The 22,111-nt window shown below is 40.0% G+C and overlaps 1 protein-coding gene across 3 annotated transcripts in view; it reads left to right on the top strand.

Annotated features, from left to right (window-relative positions):
* The window catches only part of URB1 (URB1 ribosome biogenesis homolog), a 152,823-nt gene that overhangs the window by 118,942 nt on the left and 11,770 nt on the right, over positions 1 to 22,111 (top strand). For all 3 annotated transcript variants that reach the window (XM_033949919.1, XM_033949918.1, XM_033949920.1), the window contains 6 exons: positions 368 to 479; positions 5,225 to 5,331; positions 7,833 to 7,976; positions 12,533 to 12,642; positions 13,978 to 14,175; positions 16,365 to 16,606. In XM_033949919.1, the coding sequence (XP_033805810.1) occupies positions 368 to 479; positions 5,225 to 5,331; positions 7,833 to 7,976; positions 12,533 to 12,642; positions 13,978 to 14,175; positions 16,365 to 16,606 (913 nt within the window). The remainder of the gene's footprint in view (positions 1 to 367; positions 480 to 5,224; positions 5,332 to 7,832; positions 7,977 to 12,532; positions 12,643 to 13,977; positions 14,176 to 16,364; positions 16,607 to 22,111) is intronic.

Raw genomic sequence — 22,111 nt, 5'->3', positions numbered from 1 at the left:
ATAAATGTCAATATTGTACTTGATTTAAGATTTGAAATGAATAAAGATTTAAAAAAAAAAAAAAAAGATTTAATCCACCTTTCCAAATGATGCTTAATGTCATTCTTAGAATTCAAGTAGAATAAATCTCTCTAATGTGAGGCAATTGGAGATAAAAGTAACTTTTCCAAGGCCATAGGAGTGCGATTTGAACCCTGATTTGTCTGGTTCTCATCCCATTGCTCCAGCCACTAAATCAGTTGAAGTCATTAGACTGCTCATGTTTGAATGATGACTTGAATGCAAGTAGATCAGCTTCCTTGCACTCTCAGTCCTAATTAAGACGCCATTCATATTGTTTTTATTTATTTTTGGTTTTCTTGTGTAGTTGCTTTATCTAATGGATGTGGTAAAAAGTGGGATCAAGAAGCAGAATCTCCGATTGACTTTCTCCTTGACACTCTACATCGCCAAAGTAGCTAAGCAAATTCTAAGACCAGGTACAAAGAGAGCCATTTCTAGAAATCTGTAACAGCACTCTGTATCTTACGGTGAGTGCCTCTTCTAGAGGTCACCACTGGAGGTCACTAGAGAGACAGGCTAAGGAGGTTGAATGGGATGGATTTCTGATCTCTTTTCTGCCTTATCCTCTTGTAACAGGAGAGTAAACTTGATCAGCCAAGACATCACGTATATGTGAAAATCCTGAAGCACGCTGATAGGCAGTTGAGAATATGTAGAAATGTGGCCCAAAGTTATCAGACATTTAAATGTATAAATTACTCTTTCTGTACATCCCAAATCTCCCGTATGAACCCCCAACAACCAATTTGGTTTTTCAGGATATCCATAATGATATACATGAGAGATCTGCATGCACTGCCTCTTATTGTATGCAAATTTATCTTATACATATTCATTATGGCTGTGCTGAAATCTGACTGAATGTAGAGTTCTTAGGACAAGTTTGGGAAGCCCTGTGCTATTCCATATATATATCTTAAAAACACAAAGTGGAGGTCAATCAGATCTGGATATAACAGTCAATTTAGATCTGGTGCTCCACAAGCTCCTGCATCCATTTGTGCTGAGAGTAGCAGTTGGCTGACATTTCAAACAAGAAAGCAAGTCCTCAAGTGGATGATGTCATCTGACGGAGTTCAGCATGAGAAAACTTCCCTTAGCTCTGCAACTCTGAAGGATTTTTTTACTTCAACTGCCTGAGGGGCTCATTTTTTATGGAGTTAATGAAACATAGCCCCTTACTCCATCCCAGTAATCCAACTTTTTGAGAGAAAAAATATGTTTTTTTCATGTATGGCTTGTCTTTTATCTTCAAAGATTTTCTTCTTAAATTTCTCATTCGGGGTTTTTTAAAAATCAGTTTTCTAAGTTTCATCTTTCCACATCTACCATTATCACTGAACCTGGTGTCCAGATTTTCAGAATAACTCTGTCTTAAGATGTTTCCTAAATTCTAAATAAGAACACAGTTTCTGGCAAATGTAAAAATGTGCCCTCCAAAATATTACTGCTTGTAAACCCAAAGACCAATCCACTTATTTAAAATGTTTTTTTAATCCCATATGGTGGGAGAATGAAGCAAGATTGGATTAATTGACCTGTCATTACCTACCTGAGAAGGAAAATAAATGCTCATCAAATTTATGTTCAGGCCACTTAAGGCTAGATTCACTAAAGTCAGCGATCGTCGCTAAACCTGTTTTCACAGGTTTAGTGACGATCGCTACTAACCAACCTGATTCACTTAAAGGCCCACCGTGTATTTTTCCCCTCGATCGCCCAATTTTCCGATCCGGCCATGCAAATTAGTAAAACCCCATGCAAAATAGCCAAGCGTTTGATTCACGTACATTGCTTGGCTATTTAGCATTGGTTACCAGTTGAACATAGAATCAGTTATAAAATCCTACTTTTAACATTTACAACAAAATTAAACAACCAACCAGAGTTCATTAACAGACTTTTAATTCCCTATAATACTTTCAAATCTCTTCGTTCAACGTCTCAGAATCTTCTTGTTATACCTTCTTTAAAATTGATTAATACGTTGCGCTCCAATAATTTTGCCGTCATTGCCCCTACTCTCTGGAATTCGCTGCCTAACCATTTGCGCAGTGAATCCGATATAAAACAATTTAAAGCAAAACTAAAACATTCTTGTTCCAGGATGCTTTTGGATAACAACTGTCCTCTTAAGGACAAAAAATTAAATTAAATTATTACTTTTTACCCTAACCTATTGTATTTTCCTTTTGTGTTGCACTTTTCTTTAACGATTGTAGTTCTTCCCCACTTTCCCATTGTTTGAAGTAGGTCCATACGTCTTATCAGTGCTTTATTATGACCACTTGGATTTTATCCAGTATCCCCAGTTTTAATATGTTTTTATGTAATTTTATATTGTACACTGCTTAGAAACCTGATTAAGCAGTTTAAAAAATCTTTTAATAAACTTGAAACTTATTTTACCGATCCTAAAACCCGATTGCTGTAGACCTGTTGATATCTGTGTTACTGACAGGTCTGCCTGCTTTTTGGGGATTTTTTCATTTTTTTTCAATGGCACAGATATTTTGTGTGTATTACACAAGCAAAATATCTGCCCATTAAAAAAAACCCCCACCGCTGTCAACAACCCTCTCCCAACGACCCCCAGCAAATGTGTGTACCTCCGACAAACTCAGTGACCCTAAAACAAACAGCAGGAGGAATGCTCACTCCCTCCTGCCACGAAGACATCCACTACCTCCCTCCCCCCCCCCCCGAAAAAACGGCAGGAGGGATGCGCATTCCCTCCTGCCCGGAAAGACCTCCCCTGAAGAAAAAGGCAGGAGGATACCCACTCCAGGCCCCTATACCTTGAAGTTAGGAACAGGAGGTACTGAAAACTGCTCCTCCCAAGATGACACTGAACCTTAAGCCCTTCCCCGGTGCATCATGTGATGCATGGGGAGGGGCCTAAGGCTCTGATTGGCTCAGACGCCTCGGGCTCCTCTGTTGGGAGGGGCCTGAGGCATCTGAGCCAATCAGGGACTTCCTTAGGAAGGAGCCTAAGGAAGTCCCTGATTGGCTCCTTCCTTGACAACACTGGGCTTTAGGCCCCTCCCCGGTGCATCACATGATGCACCTGAGAGGGGCCTAAGGCTCAGTGTCATCACAGGAGGAACAGGAGGTTTTTTCAGTACTTCCTGCTCCCAACTTCAAAATAAGGGGGCACAAGGGCCTGGAGAGGGGCATCCGATGGAAGGAGGAACTGGGCATTCCTCCTGCTGTTTTCTTCGAGGGAAGGTCTTTCCGGGTAAGAGGGAGTGGGCATCCCTCCTGCTATCTTTTTGGGGTTCGGGGGGGATGGGGCTTTTTTAATGGGACAGATGGCGCGCAGAACATCTGTTCCATTTAAAAATAAACCAACAAAATCCCTGACAACAGTGACAAGAGGCTGCTTCCCCTGTCACTACTGTTAGGGCTCTGTATTGTATCAATCGCTCACTGAGCGATTGAGTCGGTGGGTTTGCATGCAAATGATTTGCATGCAAACCTGATGGTGAATCAATTGCTATTGGAAAATCGGCCAGAGAATTGGCCAACAGCGATTGAGTCGCTATCTTTAGTGAATCTAGCCCTTAGGGGGCAATTCATGAAAGTGCGTTAAGTACTTTAGCATGTGCTAACTGCTAAAGATGCCCATAGAAATATAATGTGCATGCTAACTCAACGCCCTTTCATGAATGCCCCCCTTAATGATGTTGGGGGGGATGGGCAAAAAAGTAAATTTATTTATTCAGTTTTCTATATCGTTCTTCCAAGGGCGCTCAGAACAGTTTACATGAATTTATTCAGGTACTCAAGCATTTTTCCCTGTCTGTCCTGGTGGGCTCACAATCTATCTAATGTACCTGGGGCGCAGCTGCTGGCCATACAACAATTTAGAACTGCTCCTACAGACTATGGAAGCCAAGAAATCAGCAAAATCTACTATGCAGGGACACTGCTGGAATCATCTCCCAGTTCCTGCAGCTACTGCTCCCTCCCTCTCCTCTTAACTCACCTGCATCCTGAAACGAACAAGATCCGTTTCTTGGTCCCGAAATCGTCCTGCACACACTCTGTCATCTGGGTACGGATATCCGGAGGCATTCTCCTTAGAGAGAAAAGATACGTAGACAGTGGAACGGATCTTGTTCGTTTCACATCCCTTCTAAACAAGACGCTTTGCTGAGGGGAGAAGATAAAACCTTGTGACAGGAATTACCTGCTGACTTTGTATCCGAGAACTTAAATAGACAAATAACAATATGGTGTTCTGAATCTGGAAATCAGGCAGTATAGAGTTATATTAACCCCTCCCCCATTCTATAAATGGTCCTCAAAATTGCACACACTTAATTTGCATGTGCAATTTAATTGTGTTAACGAGCCTTTTAGCACCAATAATTGGGCGCTAACAATTGGCAAAAATTGGGATTACACGTGTATCTTGCTATATGTTGTTCTATAAAGATGCATGTACAACTGAAAAGAGGATGTGGCCAAGGAGGGGCAGGTCGAGAGTGTTCACTAAAAATGCCCCCAGTATTATAAAATTCAGGGGATCCATACCTAATTTATATGCTCAGATTTACATCAAGTTTCAGTTGGTGAAAATCCTCATGCCTAAAAGTTGGGTGCAGATCCCGGCCCTATTGCGCCCAAGTCAGAGCACCATTTATAAAATAAGGTTCAGTGCACATTTTTTCCAGGGTCCAAATTTGGCCACCACCTACTGAATCTAGTCCTTAGTGTTGAACCTGTTCACTAACATATATGATTCATACATAAAAACAAAAATAAGGGACCAATGCAATTCCAAACAGGGATCAAATTAAGATATAACTTTATTGATTTGACTCAACACAGATCTGCATTTTGACAGAAGCGCCTGCCTCAGGAGTGTCATCCTCCAGTTCTGTGCGAATTACATAATTGCATTCATAATTAAAATACAATACATTCATAATTAACATACGTTCACAATCTCTTATAAACAAATAGTTTTCTTGATAAAAAAAACAGAAATAATTTATAAAATGTAGCAACAGAAAAATGCCATCCCTTCAAAGACAAGATGTTGTCGCACAGATAACCATGCAATCTGCACCAGTCATCAAAACCCAAAATCAGAATGAATTTGTACATGAATCGTTTCCTTCCCTCACTGTTATCTTGTGCCATTTTCCCCCAGAGGAGCACATGTACATGAAGATCAACAGATTTCTTCTCGCCCATCAGTCCTTGGATATGAACAAAGTGCCAGATTTCTACAAGCTTTTCTATAGCTTTGATTTAGAGGTAATATCCAAGTCTTTAAGAGGGTGATTTTTTTAAGCCATGCTCTGGGAGTAAAACAGTGGTATTTTTGCAGAATTAGGTGCTTTTAAAATAGAGAGAGATAAACACATTTTATAAAATATGTACTGTACAGTATATACTTGCGGCCTCTTTTACAAAGCCGCGCTACGCTAACGGCCCTGAAGCCCATAGAGATTTAAAGGGCTTCGGGGCTGTTGCCACATGGTAGCCACTAGCGCGGCTTTGTAAAAGAGGCCGTTGGTGTCTGGGGAAAAAATGGAACCTCCTTACATAGTTTTAAAATATTTTGCAATTGTTTAAATATTTAATGTGACCTTTGAAAATACATTAGTTTGACTTTTATTAGGTTTGCGCCATATGCCTTAGTTTGTTGCAAAAATTTAATCACAACTTTTATCATCTTCACTAAATTCCATTTTGTTAAAACGGATTTTAATGGTCACTTCCTGAATGACATCATTTTGAAAACTGGGATCATCCAGTTTTTACAGCATCATGCAATACCTCTGTTAATAATAATAATAATTTTTTACTAATAGTCCATTTGTTTTTCAGTTATTTGGAAAAATGTTAAGGGTACTGTTTTTTCCAGACATGGTGTATTTATTTGCTCAAACTTAGGTAGAAAAGTTACACCTGCCTCGGAGAGAATTATTTAAAGCAATCTGAGCATATATGTGCTCAAGTAGCCATGTATAGAAATGCCAGAGGGTTTACATGCATAGAAGTAGGAAACATAGCACCTACTTTTGTTTGCTTAGGCAAGTATTTTATAAAATCCACGTGCCATATATACTCGGATATAAACCAAGGATATCTGAGGGGAAAACAGTTGACTCAAATATAAGTATTATGCTGACATTCTGTTATGTTTGAATTTCAGTGCTGTTAAAAATGTATTTTTTTGTTACTGTTTCATGATAGTCCTATTAAGTTTCAATTTGCTGATTTTGAGTTTACCTCATTTAGGGAGCAATTCATCAAGGTGATATGAAGTTTCATCCTTCACTGCACCTTGATGCCACATAGGATTCAGCAACCTGTGGTAGCTGAATCCCATCATACAGGAATAATGCTGCTTGCGAGCCACCTTGCAAGCAACATTGTTCCTGTGGCTTAGGAGCATCAGTTTGCACAAAACCCGATCTGATGCTCCTGGCCTGTGGCACTAGGAACACCCCCCTCGACCTAACCCCTCTGATGTATTGCCCCTCTTAGGTCTGCCAAAACCCCCTCCCCAGTGGCTAACTGGATGTCAATATTGATGGTTTGGGGAGTCCAGGGTGGGCAGTCCGGTGGAGGTGGTCTGAAGTCCAGGGGCTCTTTAACTAGGAACAATCTAAACTAAACTAAACCTTAGGTTTGTATACCGCACCATCTCCACAAGCGTAGAGCTCGGCACGGAACAATATCCAGTTGCTCCTGGCTACTCTGGGTGCTGTCCTCAAAATGGCGTCCCTTGCTGCAGTCTCATATGACTACTGCTTGGGGTCATATTTCCATACAAAATACTCCATTTACTAAAAAAGCAGTCTAAATATAATATATGACCTCATTTGGACTTCTGGATTTGGACGAAAGGGAAGTTTTTCATAAATGTTTTTCTCCCAAGTTTCATCTAGACATGTAACTTTAATAAACTTTTCATGGCATCTTTAAAAATATGAATTGCATCCCTAGAATTTACCTGAATTTACCAATGTTATATACTGGGTCTTGAGCATGCACAAATGCTCAAGGTCAGCAGTTTGGCCCAGCACATAACATTGCTGTCCATTTCAGCTGGAGAAACAGGTAAGAGTAATTCTGGGCTTTGGGAGGGAGAAAAGGAGTGAAATACCAGTCACTGGAGAGACTTGAATATAAACCGAGATCCCAATTTTTTTTTCCTTTTTTGAGACAAAATATGTTGGTTTATATTTGGGTATATATGCCAATTTCATCAAGTCTGTTACTCTGGCCTCAGAGCACTTATAACTTTCAGGTGGGCTATTTTATAATGGAACATTGTTATTTTTAATAAATAAGTTCAATGGATTTGTTTGCCCTCTCTTGTCAGGACACCCTTTTATAGACTTTTTCTCCAAAATGTCTCTTCCAGTGTGGTTACTGAGCACTTTAATACTGTATTTACAGTCCTTGGTCATGGGCCACATATTAGGGTTCCTTCCAGACTCATAGGCCCTGAGATCAACCACTAGGTGTCTCCCTTGTACAATGACTGGGACTTTCTTCCAGTGTAAACCCCGTCTATGCAGTAGACCCAAGATGCAGTATATATATATATATATATATATATAGCTCGACATCCAGACTAGCCTATTAGGTCAATGTTGAGCCTTTTTTTATTTTTCTAATTACTGTACAATCACAAAGATCCTTTTGTGAGCTGGTGATGAGAAGCTGCATTAAAAATATATTCAAATGAGTGAAAAGTAAATTTGTGGCTAATGGGTTTTTTCTTCTTCTGTGGGTGTTAGCACAAAGAAGAGCGCGAGTGGGTTCTTGCACTCCTGGCTGAAGGGTTACGAGACTCACATTGCTACGAGCTTTATGATTATCAGAAGATCTTCCACGTCATTCTGTCTTTCTTCAGCAGCTCCCTATGTGATGAGCTCACCCAGGTAAAATCTCTATGTACACTTTCTAAAGCTGTACTTTCTGCATGTAGGTTCGGCTTGCCCCTACCCTATGTACTGACGCACACTTTTCTAGAGAGGCAGTTAGCAATTTAGTCGTCCTTTTGTGAACGAACTTCTCTTAAGTTATTTATTTCTTCTTTTTTTAAATATCTTTATTCATTTTGAAGCCAGAAATAAGTGCAACATATTATACAATCATTTTACACTATAATAGCACTTAAATTCAATCAAAATTGTATTCTATGACAAATACATTTATCACCCCCCTGTCTACATATTTAAAAATTGCACTCAAAATTTAAAAAAATACCTAAAAAATAACTATCTTCCACCCCCCGGACATGTAAGATCAAAGGGCAAAATCAACCATCATCCTTTCCAGAATTTTGTCAATGGCTCCCAAATATCCATAAACATCTTATAATGTCCCTGTTGTTTGGCCATCATATGTTCCATTTTAAAAGTATGACATAGAGATTCCCACCGAAAAGTATAATTTAACCAATCCCAGTTCCTCAGAATGAGTTGTATGACAACTAGAGGTCTGCATGGGAACGGGGATCGTGGGAATCCCGCGGGGGTCCTGCGAGAATCCCCCCTAACCCACGGGACTCCCATGGGGACCCTCCTCTGGCCCACGGGACTCCCACGGGGACCCCCCTCTAGCCAACGGGACTCCCACGGAATGGAAGGCTTTGGAAGCAGGGTTCGTCCATATAATATAATGGACACGTCAGTTTTAGTAAAAGAGGGGGTTTATAAGTTAATTACCTGAACAGAAAACAAAAAAGGGGTTCCACCAAAGAGATTCCATAAGGAAAACAGCAGTGCAAACACAAAAGAAACTGGAATTGATGATCCTGTCAGAAGTAATTGCTGCTTTTTATGGGGACTGGCGGGGATGGAGGTAATTCCTTGCAGGGAAGGGTGGGGACGGAGAGGATCCTGATGGGGACGGAGAGGATCCTGGTGGGGACGGAGAGGATCCTGGCGGGGATGGGTGGGATTTCTGTCCCCGCGCAACTCTCTAATGACAACCCCTGTCATAATAAAAAGAAGTTTGTTATTTATTTAACAGTTTGGACTGAGAAAACTAGATTGGGACAGAACTCTTGTTTAAATATGTTACAGGCACATATTTAAACAAGACCAACTAAATAAAAGGATCTCAAAGATATATAATGAGACTAAATATTTTTAACCAGCTTGAGCGTTCAAAACAGCATTTTACAGTCAAGTATGTTTGCATCAGCTTCGACTAATTCAGACTGATAGAAGGCAGTAATTGGCGTGATCACATCACCCTTCCTGCAAAAACTACATTGGCTACCAATACCTTGCAAAGCTAACTTTAAAACTCTAAGGGCAAGAATCTAAAAAGTTTAACACCGTCGCTAAACTGTTTTCCGGCAGTTTAGCCTGTACGCAGTTTAGCGGTTGATTATCAAAACGGATTATCGCCGTCTTTAGCGAGGTTTCTAGCAGTCTCTGACACTGAAATACAGATGGGCTCTTCAACTTTGAAATGAGCCCTCCGATTGATTCTTAAAAAATGCCAAGCCATTTTCAAAAAGCGGCATCAGCTTTTGGCAACAAAAAAAAAAAGCAACTAGTCCTGCTGGGACTTACAAATTTGAGACCGGTTTGGTGGCACAGAAAATTGATTTCGCCTGCGACTTTCAGCTGCTAAATGTTTACTTGCTCTGCATTGGAAGACGAGAGTGATACCTCTGGAGGTGGAGTGGAGGGCTCGAGTTGGTCATCTGCTCTATATGGAATGTGTGACCGCTAAACAACATGGTTATTATGCAGCTGATCAGAAGGATTGGAATTACTTTTTAGGAAACTTCAAGTTTAACTGTCCGCTGGGGGGATGGGGGTTGAGGGGGTAAGGGCTTTGGTATTGGACTTGGTGAGATGAGGAGGGGGGTTTGTGAGGTGTGTGGGTTTTTTATATGGGGGAGGGGGATGGGAGGGAGTTGTAGAGTTTAGTGTTTTCATATGCTGTGGTTTGTTTTGTGCAGCATCAGGAACAGAGATCCGCGATTGGTGGAGGATTAGGATTGGATATATTACTAGTGGTGTCAGTGGGTTGTTTTGTTTTCTGTATTGCCATTGTTTTTTTAATATATTGTATTGTTTGTTTTTCTTTCAATAAAAAATTTATTGATATAAAAAAGGCGACTAGTCCAGGGGTGCCAATCAGTGTCAGAGATACCCATCTCTCCGCTGCTTCACAACACCCCTTCCCTAACATCCTGGTTGTAATCTCACCCCGGCAGCAGGAGAGATGCCCATTCTCTCCTGCTGCACTAAATAAAAAAAAATAATTTTAAAAATCCTGCTCGACCTGACCCAAATGTGTCTCTCCCCCCCACCCCACCCCAATCGGCAGCAGGCAAGATGCCCACTCTCTCCTGCTGCACTGATGGTCCTCAGATAAAATAGGCCAGAATACTTAAAGAATAAGTTAGCTAAGGTTCTCTAAAGGAACGTCACTATCTCTACCCTCATCGTAAGAAATTGTACGATGCGATTCCCACCAACAAGCCTTTTCATGAATAGCTCCCGTGCTCTGGAATTTACTCCCAGAGAAGGGGATGTGTCTACCTGTACTTCAAGAAGCAGGTGAAAGCCTGGCTCTTCTCCCAAGCCTTTAATACATAGGTTGACTGATTTATACACTCATTCTGCACCTGGACTAGCTTGCCTCACACACTAACTTAGATCAGTTCCTTATATCCTGTTTAACTGTAGAAAGAACTTGCCTTGAGTTTAGCCACCCATCTATTTATCCCAGCGGACTCTGTACTAGAAAATGACACAGGGACCATTTACTGCGGTAAACCGTGGTCACCGCAGTAAATCCGCAGTAATGGGGACATTTGCAACTGGTTTACCGCAGGAATGGGGACAAGACCTTTCACCGCCCCGTGGCAATGGGGATAAGACCTTTCACCGCCCCGTAGAAGCGTTGAAAAGTCTTGCTCCTGTGGTAAAAAAAATTGCGCCCTTGTCAGACTCAGCATTTCCTCCCCAGCTCCTCTTGGGCCTATTTTACCTTCAGGAGCCAGCCATGCCACGATGAAGACAGAAGGAAACCAAAGCCTGAGACCAATGTGATTTGAAGAATAAAATTACCAGACAACAAAAGGTAGAAAAAAAATTTATTTTATATTTTGTGATTAGAATATTCCGATTTGAAATGTCTGCTCCTTTATTAACTAAAGTTTTTTCTTTTGTAAAAAAAAGAAAAAAAAGTCCTGAGGCTGTGCCAGTCTGAAGGAAAACTTTTAATTACCCGTAATTAAATTTTATTGCTAACCTGCGGTTTTATTTTTCTCCTTAGCGGTTCGCAATGAGCACTACAAAGAAGTTAATGAAGTGCTCGTTGTGCTCCCACCGAGCGGTTAATGCGTACGGTGTGTGCTTGAAGTGTTCCGGGCGCTGCGAAGGGGAATCCTCGTCAGCTTTGCATGCAAGCAAGCAGGGTTCCTCTTCGCTCATCCACCACTCATCGGCCGTCGGCGGAGGAGAGGCCTGGGCTTCTCCTACCACCCACCCGATTGTCACGTCTACCAGTGGTATGGGAAATCAGGTTTCCCTTACCGCCGATAGTGTTGGGGATTCCCTTATTGTACCATCCATGCGGGATAGGACAAAGGCATATAGAAGTTGGGTGAAGTCGGATTCAGAGAAATAATTCCTTATTTTTCGTAGTTGTACAGCTCTACTACTCTGTCTTATGTATATTAACCTACAAGGGCATTCAATTATGTACACAACATTTTTAGATGTGGTACATGCCAGTAGTTCGATAGCACCGTAACAGTTACAGAATAGAGAGTTCCGGGAAGAGACAGTGTGATCAAAGCAAAGACAACTACAATGTGTAAGAGTAAAAATGTTATGTACATGATTGAATGCCCTTGTTGGATTCTATAAATACCTTATTGTGCTATGAAGAATTAAGGTTTTCAGGGTTGCAAACATGTGACACAAACCTTGATGATCTCATCACACCTTTCAAAGTATAATTATGGGCCTGATTTTATAACAAGACACCGATGTGAGAAGTCCAAAAAAAGAATCTATTTTAAGCCTATTTTAGAAAGACAACATAGGCACTTAAGTACCTTTTTAAAATAGGCTCCCAGAACTAGCCTCGATAACACGCACATCAGTTACATATTTACCTGCTCTCAAGTTGATATAAATGTGTGCTAAGGGGAAGTGTTCTTTCATATTTTACAAAATACACATGTACATCGCACCTTCATCTTTCCTCTGACCAAGCTATGTCCCCAGGAATGCCTAGACACAGATCGCATAAAACTGGGCCCATCTGTGTGAGCACAGTTTGCACATGTTTATATAAGACCTTTTCAGCATGTAAAATGTGCATTACATGCATAAAACCTTTATGAAATTACCCCTATAGATATGTGTGCAAAAAGTAAGCAGAAGCCAAATAGATGCACAGCAGTGCTCATACAATAGGTTATTTTTCACATCTGTATTGGTGCAATCTTTTGCAGAACCAGATTCTAGACATACTGCACAGGGCAGCATGCATTACAAAGGCAGCTTATGGACTCATCCGAGATCACAGCCTTTTAACGTGGATACTCAGTATTCTGGACAAAAGGTATGTCTTGCATATTGGGAATTCCAAGGCAAGGAAAGGTGACCACTTTGGTACAGGTAGGCCTTATGGTTTCCTGCCCTCAATGCCTTTAATTTTCATTTGGCCACGGGTATTTATTTATTTTATTAAAACTTTTATATTGCTTTTTTTTTTTTTTTTTTTTTCCATTCATTCATTCGAGTTTCTATACCACTGTTTCTCAACCTGCGGTACGTGTACCCCAGGGGGTACGTGAGCCACCTGTTGGGGCTGGCGGCCGTCTGGGATCTCTACCTGCCTGCACCCCCCACTGAAGCCATCACTGATTCCTCCCTGCCCCACCCCTGAAGCTGACCCTGCCACCCAAAACGCTCTATTCCCACCCCACTCCCACCGCAACAATAAGGACAGGACGGGCCAGGCATGTGCAGCGACTGGACGCGGCCAGCCCACAAGCTCTTCACTCCGACGTCAATTCTTTTTTTTTTTAGGGGCTGTTTTTTAATTTTTTCCCTGAGGCTGGCTTTTCAGTGAAATATTTTACTTTAAATGGTGACTGACAGAGCGGGGAAAGGTTTGTGGGTTGGTTGCTTGCAGTTGCTGCACATACCTGGCCTGGCCCGTCCCTGTTGCTGCTGCTGCAAGGGTAGGAGTGGGAATTTAGCATGTCAGGTAGCAGGGTCGGCTTCGGGGGTGGGGCAGGGAGAAATCGGCGGCACGGTGACTTGGGGGGGCAGGCAGGGAGAGAGAGAGAGAAAGAAAAAGTTGGACTTGGAGAGACATAGAGAGATGTTGGTTGGGGAATGGAATGAGGTCTGGAGGAAAGGAAGCATGCATGAGGCAGAAAGAAAGAAATAAATATTGGATGCACAGTCAGATGGAAATGCAACCAGAGACTCGTGAAATCACCAAACAACAAAGGAAGGAAAAATTATTCTATTTTCAATTTAGTGATCAAAATGTGAAAGTAATGAGGATTTATATTTTGCAGTCTATATTTTGAACTATATTTGTCTATTTTTCTATAGTTGTTACTGAGGTGACATTGCATATTTTAAAGTCATCTGCCTTGACATCTTTGAAAAACTCCCAAATATAAATAATAATTAACATTTTCTCTGCGTACATTGTGGGATAGACACGTGGGATAGTGGTTACTGCAGATGGGCAGACTAGATGGGCCATTTGGCCTTTATCTGCCATCATGTTTCTATTTTTGTGGAATAGACCTATGACACTCGGACATGACTGAAAGCAATTAAAGTGGTGATACAATCCTTCCAGAGAGGTGAAGGTAGTGGTTTTATTTTCATGAAAAGAGTTGAAATTGAAAGGGCACTTTATTTTGTGTTGCAGGTATCTTGAAAGCCAGCGTCTTGCTAGTATCATCTCTTTAACGCACAAGTTGTGGGTAACAAATTTGGGAAAGAAAGATACCCAAGTATCTCTTGCAGTTTCGGACAAGGAGGGACTTCCAGAGAGACCAAAGTTTCTTCCTCTTCAGCTGATCAATGAATTCCTCTTTGTTTTAGTAAAACTTAGTCAACATATTTGGTAAGTCTTAGACAGTACAGCAGAAGAGGCAAGGGAGGAGTCCAGTCAGCCAAGGAAAGCTGTCTTTATTAAAAAAAAAAATACAAGTCCCAACAAGGATCCTAGTTTTGGCATCCAAACGATGCCTTCTTGAGGGGACACAACTGACGTATGAAAAGGTTTGGCGCACACTTGAAAGCAAACGCAGCACACTCGGAGAAAGGCTCTCTAGCAACACTAAAAATGTATTTAATACTACTTCAGTACAATACAAAATTATTGCTATCTCGTGATACGTGGCCTCCTTTTTAAGATGCAAAGGAATACGTCTGTAAAGTAGATGCTGCTGTTTATGCAATGCACTGTATTTGGGGGTAGTAAAATCTAAGAATAAAGCATTACAAGTATTGATGAATTCTGCTGGTAGAATGATAATAGGCATTTCACAAATGACCCATATTACACCTATTTTGAAGCAGCTTCATTGGCTTCCTATACAGCAAAGGGTAAAGTATTATCGATAATCCAGCGAGTGCTATATGATAAAGCACCTGGATGTTTTCAAGATTTGGTGGAGATACACCGTCCGGGAAAGGTATTGAGATCTGAAAAAGCTATGAGATTATCCACCGAGAGGGAGAGGAATATATTATATGCAAGAATTAGAGATTCGATGTTCTCTGTTGCAGGTGAGAATTTGTGGAACAAATTGCCAGTTCAGTTGCGACTGTGTAGCTCGAGAGAGATCTTTAAAAAGTTTTTGAAAACTCAATTTGTTGCTGCATTTATATGAAAAGTCTTTATAGGACTGTTAGCTATACAGGAGCAGTGATATGGGGCAAGATTAGTGGAATTATTGTTTTAATGATGGTATTACATGGATAATCATAATTTAGTCAGCAATGTAGATAGAAGTAGCTTTTGATAGATATAAGATCTATTGTCTTTTAAATAATTTTGTATGTTGATTATAAACTGCTTAGTTTTGTAAGCGGTATATAAATGTTTTAAAATAAATAAAATAAGTGTTATTTTGTAAATACACACATTCTTTAGCACTCTCCAGACCAGTAGAGGTTAATCTTTATATATCTTTATATATAAATGGGTATATATCCAATCATGACCAGCAGGTGGAGACTGAAAACAAAACTGTGGGACAGTATATAATATACACCCTTCTCTATTTACCTCAGTCTTCTTTCAGTCTCCAGCAGGTGTTAAGTGATCTGTACCCATCTTCCTTGGTAGGGCTGTTGGAATTTGTTTAGGGGGTTTATAGTCCCTGTTTTTGGCCGGACAGAGCTTGGGCGGACCCTGTTTGGGGGTCCGTCCGACCTCGGGGGTGTCAAACCCGGCGGGTCTCGAGCGGGGTCCCTCCCCCCACTTCCTCCACCTCCCCACATTTTTTTAGAGGAGCCTCAGCAGTAAGCCTTGCCCCCTAAATCAAGCAAGGCATATTGCTTCGAGAGCCTATGGAGTCTGTTCTGTTAAAAAAAAAATAAAAAAATCCTGAGGTAGTGCATGTATTTTACAGGTGGGCTTCACTTGGGTGCATTCTGGGTAGAGAATAACATGGTGACAAAATTCATCACCGTTCCCGTCCCCGTGGATAACCGCGGGAAATAATCCCTTGTCATTTTCTAGTGTCTATTTCAACCTCAGTCCTTCTACACCAGCATTCTTCAAAGCAAAGCTTGCGGGTCAGTGGCTGTGCTTATGTGAGCCAAGGATAATGAAGCCATTTGTGACATCACTGATGTGATTGGCTCTTAGGCACTGGTGGAATGAGGCATTATGACATCACAATATTTGCTCTGGATACCAGAGACTGTCATTCTTTAGTGTCTATCTCAACCTCAGTCCTTCTACACCAGCATTCTTCAGAGCAAAGCTTACGGGTCAGTGGTTGTGGCCATTCATACTCTGATTCTTCCCTCTCTCCTTAAAGAATGACATGAAGATGGTTTCCCGTGGTTATCCGCGGGGACAGGAACGGTGATGAATTTTGTTACCTTGTCATTCTCTAATTCTGGGCTCTGGTTTGATGTCGAGGACTGCCACAAGTCTTCCTTTTGGCTGTTAAATAGATCCTTGTCACATGTACAAACATCTGACTTATAGGATTGTGTGTTAGTGAGAGGATTTATCTGAAGCCTTTTTTTTTTACTAGAACCTGCTCACTGAAATACTGTTGCTTTTTTTCACAGGTCCTGTGTCAATTTCTTGCAGTTGAATGAGTTTTTCACTACGCTAAACTCTGTGCTGGGATACCGAACACTGGTCATGAAAGCCTTCAAGGAGATGGGCAGATTCACTGTGACTGAGAGAGTCTTTTCCAGCCAGGCTGTGTTGGTGCTCTTGCATAAGTGGAGCTCGGTAGAAAAAGACGTAGACCTCCAAGAGAGATTGCACAGTGTGGCCGAGCAGTGCAGCCTCAAGGATTTGCTAAGTAAGTGCCTTCAAAACGTCAGCCATGAAAATGCATGCAGTGTACTAGCTTAAAAGACACAGACCAGAAGGTTCAGACTTCTAAAGTGTTAAAATCATTAGTGTGAGGAATTTCTGTCAAGTGGCTAATTCATTTCTAAAACAAACCACAGATGGCATTGAACTTCAGTCCTGGATTGACATGGTTACCAGAAGTTAACTCATATATGGTACAGACTTTCTAATGCAACAAACCTATTTTAAAGAATTTTTAATTAATTGTGTGCTCATTTCAACAAAGAATTTCACCCTTTATTGACCAGATCAACATCATATAAACATTACAAAAACTTTTTTATTCTGAATTTTTGGCTAGCTAACTCTCTGTGTATATTATCTTTGTATTTACTCATAGCATAATCTTTTGTAAACCGCATTGAACTAAGGGTTATGCGGTATAGAAATCCGTTATTATGTTATGTTGTGCTCAGTTCTTCTTTCATGCAGTCACTTTTTTTTTTAGGACCAATGATATGGGAGCCATCACTGAACCACAATGTTCCCATCAAACAACTTCAACTAATCCTATCATTAAACAGAAAATATTAATTAATTGCACCTTTCTAAATGATCATATTCATCTTAGCACATTTTATATTTAAATCATTTTTATTATGAAGTCAAACAAAATACAAGCATCAAGCAGAAACACAATAATGTTTACCCTCCCAACCAGACAGACCAGAATTATGCAGCAAAGACATTCAACTATTCACAACGTGGAGATGTAGGGAAGCAATCGTTTCCAGAAACTGTAAATCCAAAGATACGTCCAAAACATATGACTTAAGGCCACCATAGGAGTATAACATTTCAAGCAATGACCAGAGGCCTTATTTGGCAAAATGTACAATCACAAGGCAAATGAGTTCTCAGTTGTTGGCATTGTTTGTAACTGAGTGGAGGCCCAAAACATATTCCTTGAACTGTACCCCTGTTAGTACAACCTACAAATCTTTAGTCCAGGCCAACAAATAATGTTGTTAGATCAACTCATTTGTGGTATCTTAATGGAACCGTCTCTTTGTCTCTCAACAAAAAAACTAGGTGACACTTCCTCTTGCATGTCCTCACTTAATTCATCCCAAGAAAGACTAGTAACTTAATGTTTTGACTGCAAATATGGAAAATAATCCCAAGGCAATAGTGAGAATTCCTGTTGCAAGTTCTCAAAAGACTTCATGCCACCGCTACAGAGGGCAACAAATGTGATACTCTAAGGAAACATGAACGCCCATAGTATGTAAATAACAGCTGAGGTGGACTTAACCCAACAAACTCAATTCCAAAGATGGGATTGAAAAATCTTGACCTCCTTAGAACCAGTCATTAATGTGGTGCATAACACAAGCCATCGTTAAATGTTTTAAATTCAATAAGCCTAGCCTAGCCTTACTGTTTTGGAATTTGAAGGACCTAGAAAGAGAGCCTAGCTTTACACCCTTTCCAGAGATAGGCCTGCACTATCTTCTAAGCTAAATTCTTCTTTTAAAAGTTAAAAAAGTTTAAACTTTTAAAAGAAGAATTTTTAAGTTTATGAAAAAAAAATTTTTAAACCGCTTAATCAAAATTCTAAGTGGTGTACAATATATAAAATTAGGGGAAGCATCTGAAACAGTTACAGCCATCGTGGTACCTTTATCATATTAAACAAGTATGGCCTAAGAGAGATAGTGGGTAGGCCTTCCAAAGCTTGAGCTTTATGCGCATATCCTGCAGCATAGGCTGGATGTTAATGTCATATAATTTAGAAAGTTCTGCTGAAATATTCACTCCCTGATATTTAAACAAATCATCCACCCATTATAGTGGGAAGGAGCTTGTCAAGTTCCTGCGTATCCCTGGCAACAAAGGCAGTGCTTTAGTAAAACCAGAAAGGTTGCTGTCCTTGAACTATCCTTGAAACAAGCAAACAACAAAAGGAATTGACCCCAAAATATCCACAAAGAAGAAAATCCAGAGAAAACCAAAAAAACTCTGTGGAGTGACGATGTTCCCAAATGGACTTTATTTGAAAGTATCAAAGTTCCAAAGGTACACTAAAATCATCCACATAAAATAATTCCATCCACATAAAAGTAAATCATCCACATAAGAGCCTTAAAGGACCTAGTCCGCTAGGGATACAGGACCCAACACAGTCCGCGTTTCGACAAAAAGTCTTCTTCAGGGGTCCCTGGGGGTCCTATAAAGGTGAGTACGTGGGAAACAATTGTGGTGGTGAACCGGAAGTGAGACCCCTTAAGAAGACTTTTTGTCGAAACGCGGACCATGTTAGGTCCTGTATCCCTAGCGGACTAGGTCCTTTAAGGCTCTTATGTGGATGAAATTATTTTATGTGGATGATTTTAGTGTACCTTTGGAACTTTGATACTATCCTTGAAACAGTACATAATGCAAAACACTGAATTCACGTCGGAGCCCCATTCAGTGTATCTTCTTTTTTAGTTTAATTTCTTTATTCATTTTTTCATATTACAAGTGTATCAGAAAAATACATATAATCTTATAAACACACACTTGATTTTCCTTCATGAATACTTTAAGTACAATATATCATATTTATATTCATATTTTTATAATGTTTTAGATAATATGTAAATCATTTAATATGTATGACAAATATAAATAAAATAAAAAAGCCCCCCCAAGCCCTCCCTTCCTATTTCAGAAACTCTAACCTAATACTTCAAAATGCATTAATTAATTCATACATATTGTAAGGTAAATAAAATAATACCCACCCACATCCCCACTTAACAAATCTCTTATTATGGAAAAATGTTATTAATCATTACAAAAATCTGCTAATGGTCTCCAAATCTTCAGAAATTTACCAAAATAACCTTTCTGTGTTGCTATTGTGCACTCCATTTTATATATATATGGCATACTGAATTCCACCAAAAGTTATAACTTAATCTGTCATAATTTTTCCAGTTACATGTTATTTGTTGAATTGCTACTCCAGTTAAAATGAATAAAAGTTTATTATTATGTGACGAAATTTGACTTTTTGCTCTCATTGTTGTACCAAATAAAATAGTATCATAAGTCAAGGCTACTGGATTGTCCATCATCCTATTTATTTGAGGCCAAATTGATTTCCAAAATAATAATAAAATATGGTCTAATGTCCCAGCCTCAAGATGACAGTGCCAACATTTATTAGACTTAGAGCTATCTAATTTTTGTAAACGAACAGAGGTCCAAAAAGCTCTATGCAAAAGAAAAAACCATGTTTGTCTCATAGATGCTGATACTGTACATCTTATCCTCCAAGACCAAAGTCATGGCCATTGAGATGCATTAATTTGATGTATCTTCTTAAGATGAGATAAGTCTTTCATTAAATCTAATCTATATATTTATTTAAATTATATGCAAAGTTGAGAAAATTGTTCTATAGGCCAATGAGGAGGCTGGCTACTCATAAGAACATAAGAAGTTGCCTCCACTGGGTCAGACCAGAGGTCCATCGCGCCCAGCAGTCCGCTTCCGCGGCGGCCCATCAGGTCTATGACCTGTGAAGTGGTTCCTGACCATTTATATAACCTACCTCTGCTTCTTACTGTACCCCTCAATCCCCTTATCCTTCAGGAACTTATCCAAACCTTCCTTGAACCCCTGTACTGTGCTCTGGCCTATCACAACCTCCGGAAGCGCGTTCCATGTGTCCATCACTCTCTGGGTAAAAAAGAACTTCCTAGCATTTGTCCTAAACCTGTCCCCTTTCAATTTCTCCGAGTGACCCCTAGTACTTGTGGTTACATGAAACAGGACGCCCCAGTGTAGCCGCTGAGGCCATAGAACAGGGGTGTCAAAGTCCCTCCTTGAGGGCCACAATCCAGTCGGGTTTTCAGGATTTCCCCAATGAATATGCATGAGATCAATTAGCATACAATGAAAGCAGTGCATGCAAATAGATCTCATGCATATTCAATGGGGAAATCCTGAAAACCCGACTGGATTGGGGCCCTCGAGGAGGGACTTTGACACCCCTGCCATAGAAAGTCTGATGAAATATTTCAACAGTGATCCAGGAAGAGATGAAAAAATATATATGAGATGAATAAATATCTATGAGATTTCTGTAAGCAATAAGTGATATTGATAATATCTAAGCACAGCAGAGTGTGGCTCGAATTAAGTTGACTATTGATGGATTATTGCCTTCACTCATAAATTCTATATATTGAAGCCATCTATTTTTGATGATACTAACTCTACAGAAACACCAAGCTTAGTAATCAGAGCCACATCCTCATGCGATGGAAAGGAACCACCCTCTTTCACCCCACTGTAATATGCCTGTAAGGATCCCAGCAAAGAGCCCTGGAATTGTTTATAAAATTCTCATGAAAAGCCATCAGGACCAAGAGCTGAACCCAATTTCAGGGGGTAAATAGCTTGTTCCATCTCTTTACCAGTGATGGGCATGTTTATTTATTTATTTTAAAAAATTTAGGAATCGCTTAAATCTAAGCGATGTACAGAAACATTTACATCCACAATTTCAAACACAAACCAACATTGTAAAATGCAGTAAACAAATAAGTCAAGTCTCCCCCATAAAATTTACTTAATACAGAATTTTTCAAATCTAAAACAAATAATAACCACAGAGTTAGAGAAAGGCATCTACAAACAATTGTGTTTTTAACAATTTCTTGAAAGACATACGATCTTTGCATAATCTCATACCTGGAATAGAATTCCAGAGATTCTTACTGGCAATTGAGAAAATAGATATCCTAGATTTTACATGACGAATCCCATTTTCTTTTAAACTGATGAGCGACCCCCCCCCCCCCATCAGATCTCAAATATTTTGCAGGTTGATAGACTTCCTACAAGTTTTGAAAGCAAGTAGGAGCAGAGGAGTACAGTTTAAATGCGATACTTCATCTGAGGTCAACATGGGACATCTGACTTTTTCAAATATGCTATGATATCTAATCTCATCTTCTATTTCTGCATCGCACATACCTGTCATTGTACTAGATGATTCTGCTGCACATAAGGATTTGAAATAATTGATAAATAAACTGGCTGTCTCCTCATATTGATTAGTGATCCACCGGGAGTTTGTGACTCTCCCCATGTTTTGATTACCTGAGCCAACAACTTCCCACTTTAAAAAATTACCTCTAGGATAGAACAACATTCTGGTGATACGCTCATGAATTAGGGAATCCAACATTACTTGGGTAGTGTGTGAAATGTCTATTATTAGCAATAGGATTCTGAATAAATGTCTTCATGGTTAAGTTGCTTCTCTATCGTCAATATACCCTGCATTATTCTCCAGTTTCTTGCACTAGTATAAGCTATAATATATCCACGCATCACAGCTTTAGCGGAGGACTAAAACAAAAGGGGCTGCTGCATGTATTGACCATTGTGATGCAAAAAATCCTCTCATTTGTCCTGTAAATAAGTTAGAAAATTATGTACTTTCTTCCAG

Source organism: Geotrypetes seraphini, chromosome 6 (assembly GCF_902459505.1).
Source record: "Geotrypetes seraphini chromosome 6, aGeoSer1.1, whole genome shotgun sequence".
Taxonomy (NCBI): domain Eukaryota; kingdom Metazoa; phylum Chordata; class Amphibia; order Gymnophiona; family Dermophiidae; genus Geotrypetes; species Geotrypetes seraphini.
This window is presented reverse-complemented; position numbering and strand designations above follow the sequence as displayed.